We start from the raw sequence: 1,672 nt of genomic DNA, 5'->3' as shown, positions 1-1,672 counted from the left end.
CAAACCCTAGTGTGTTCCCTACCTAGGGCTCGTAAACACGCTGGAACGACTCGACACGAGACAGATGCCCGTGAAATATCAATGTAGGCAAATACCATGACACCTGAAACAGTAGCATACAACTAAAGTAGTACGGTATTAACACCTGATACCATAGTACCTCCACAGTACTTTTTACTAAGGGTGTAAACCTGTGGAAATAATTCAGTAATCTCGCGTAAAATAGACACAAACGTGTAGAGAGAGAGAATAACGCACCTCGAACCCGGACGATCTGTGTCCAGCGCAGAAGGTTCTGATGAACCAGCAGGTTCCGATTATTCAGATCCAGAGATCCGCGAGTGTGTTGCTGTGTAACCTCTGCCTGACACACACACACACACACACTCTTCTCTCTCTCACTCCCTCTCTCTCTCTCTAAATATAACACAAGCCGAATCCCGCTGATTTCTGCAAATGTTTCAGATCGAACGCGACGATCAGACCCGATCAGAACCGGTGATTGATCACAGATTAGGGGGTGAGAGTGTGTATCGATGAGCCCTTTGTCTGGTCGCTGTCATCATGGCTGTGTGTGTGTGTGTGTGTGTGGCGGGTTTTAAGCGGAATGACCCGATCGTGATGATTCAGCACGGCGAGCCCTTTAAAACGCGCGTCCCGGACGCATGTGACGCGCGCACACATGAGCATATGAACACTGATAGTTATGATATAGTAAACAATAGACATATGAATAAATTATTGTAATATTAACACTGTTTTATTATTCACCAATTGCTGGTATAGCTAAACACATAGGGTATTTATATGTAGTTAAGTATAACGGGAAATCACATATTCATAACTATAAATAGTTCTCCAGATCATCAGTAGTTTAGAAATGTGTGACTTAAAAAAATTAATTAAAAAAAAGTTGTTTTGGGGGATATCGGTTTTTTTTTTAAATCATATTTTTACAATCCATTTGTGAACAATTTATAGTTATGAATTACATATTCAAATTATTTATGAATTACATATTCATAACTATAAATTGGTACGTAGTAAGATAACATCCACTTGGAGTTAATGCATAATACTGTGATGCTGCAAAAAAAAGAAACTAAAAAGAAAAGCACAGCATATTTGAAACTTTTTTAATACAAAATACATAACTTTTATTCTATTCCCTTGACAATAATTTTTTTCAATTAAATAATTGTAATTAATAATAAATAATATTATAGAATTCATAATACTGCTTCTTTCCTCTTTTTTTTTAGTTTTTTTTTTTTGTGCCATTATAATGAATGCTCTTTATTAAATTCCTTATTGTATTTGCAAATATTAGTAAATGGTTCATGTTCTGCACTAAAAAAAGAACCTGACATACACACTCACACGCACGCGCACACATAAACACACAGTGTCGTGCACACTCAGCAAAACAGGTCCGAGCTGAGCGACTCTCGTCCCCGTTATAAACACATGTAACCTCGACACGCTTACCGAACGCGTCCGGGAACGTCTCGAGCTGCAGATTACGGTGTCCGGTGGAAACGGCCAGAATCCAGCGGGAGTTTCTCGCTGTTGTCGGCGAATTTGTGACCGTGTTGATCCTCTTTCTCTCGCGCTGGAGCCAGACGTCATATGATTCGGCTTGGTCACGTGGTTTCATTCATGAAGGACCTAC

The 1,672-nt window shown here is 39.5% G+C and overlaps 1 protein-coding gene across 4 annotated transcripts in view; it reads right to left on the bottom strand.

Moving 5' to 3' along the window:
* mafgb (v-maf avian musculoaponeurotic fibrosarcoma oncogene homolog Gb) overlaps positions 1–1,672 on the bottom strand; it is a 34,933-nt gene extending 33,261 nt beyond the window's left edge. For 2 of the 4 annotated variants that reach the window (XM_082155983.1, XM_082155984.1), the window contains exon 1: positions 1,489–1,672. In XM_082155983.1, the coding sequence (XP_082012109.1) occupies positions 1,489–1,657 (169 nt within the window). In that variant the 5' untranslated portion in view covers positions 1,658–1,672. Of the gene's footprint in view, positions 1–258; positions 1,052–1,488 lie in introns of those variants that run through there. The other 2 variants (XM_082155985.1, XM_082155987.1) reach the window with 2 other exon arrangements.

Source organism: Leuciscus leuciscus (genome assembly GCF_965113295.1).
Source record: "Leuciscus leuciscus genome assembly, chromosome: 23".
Taxonomy (NCBI): Eukaryota; Metazoa; Chordata; class Actinopteri; order Cypriniformes; family Leuciscidae; genus Leuciscus; species Leuciscus leuciscus.
The sequence above is the reverse complement of the archived record's forward strand: the minus strand, read 5'-3'. Positions and strand labels throughout refer to the sequence as shown.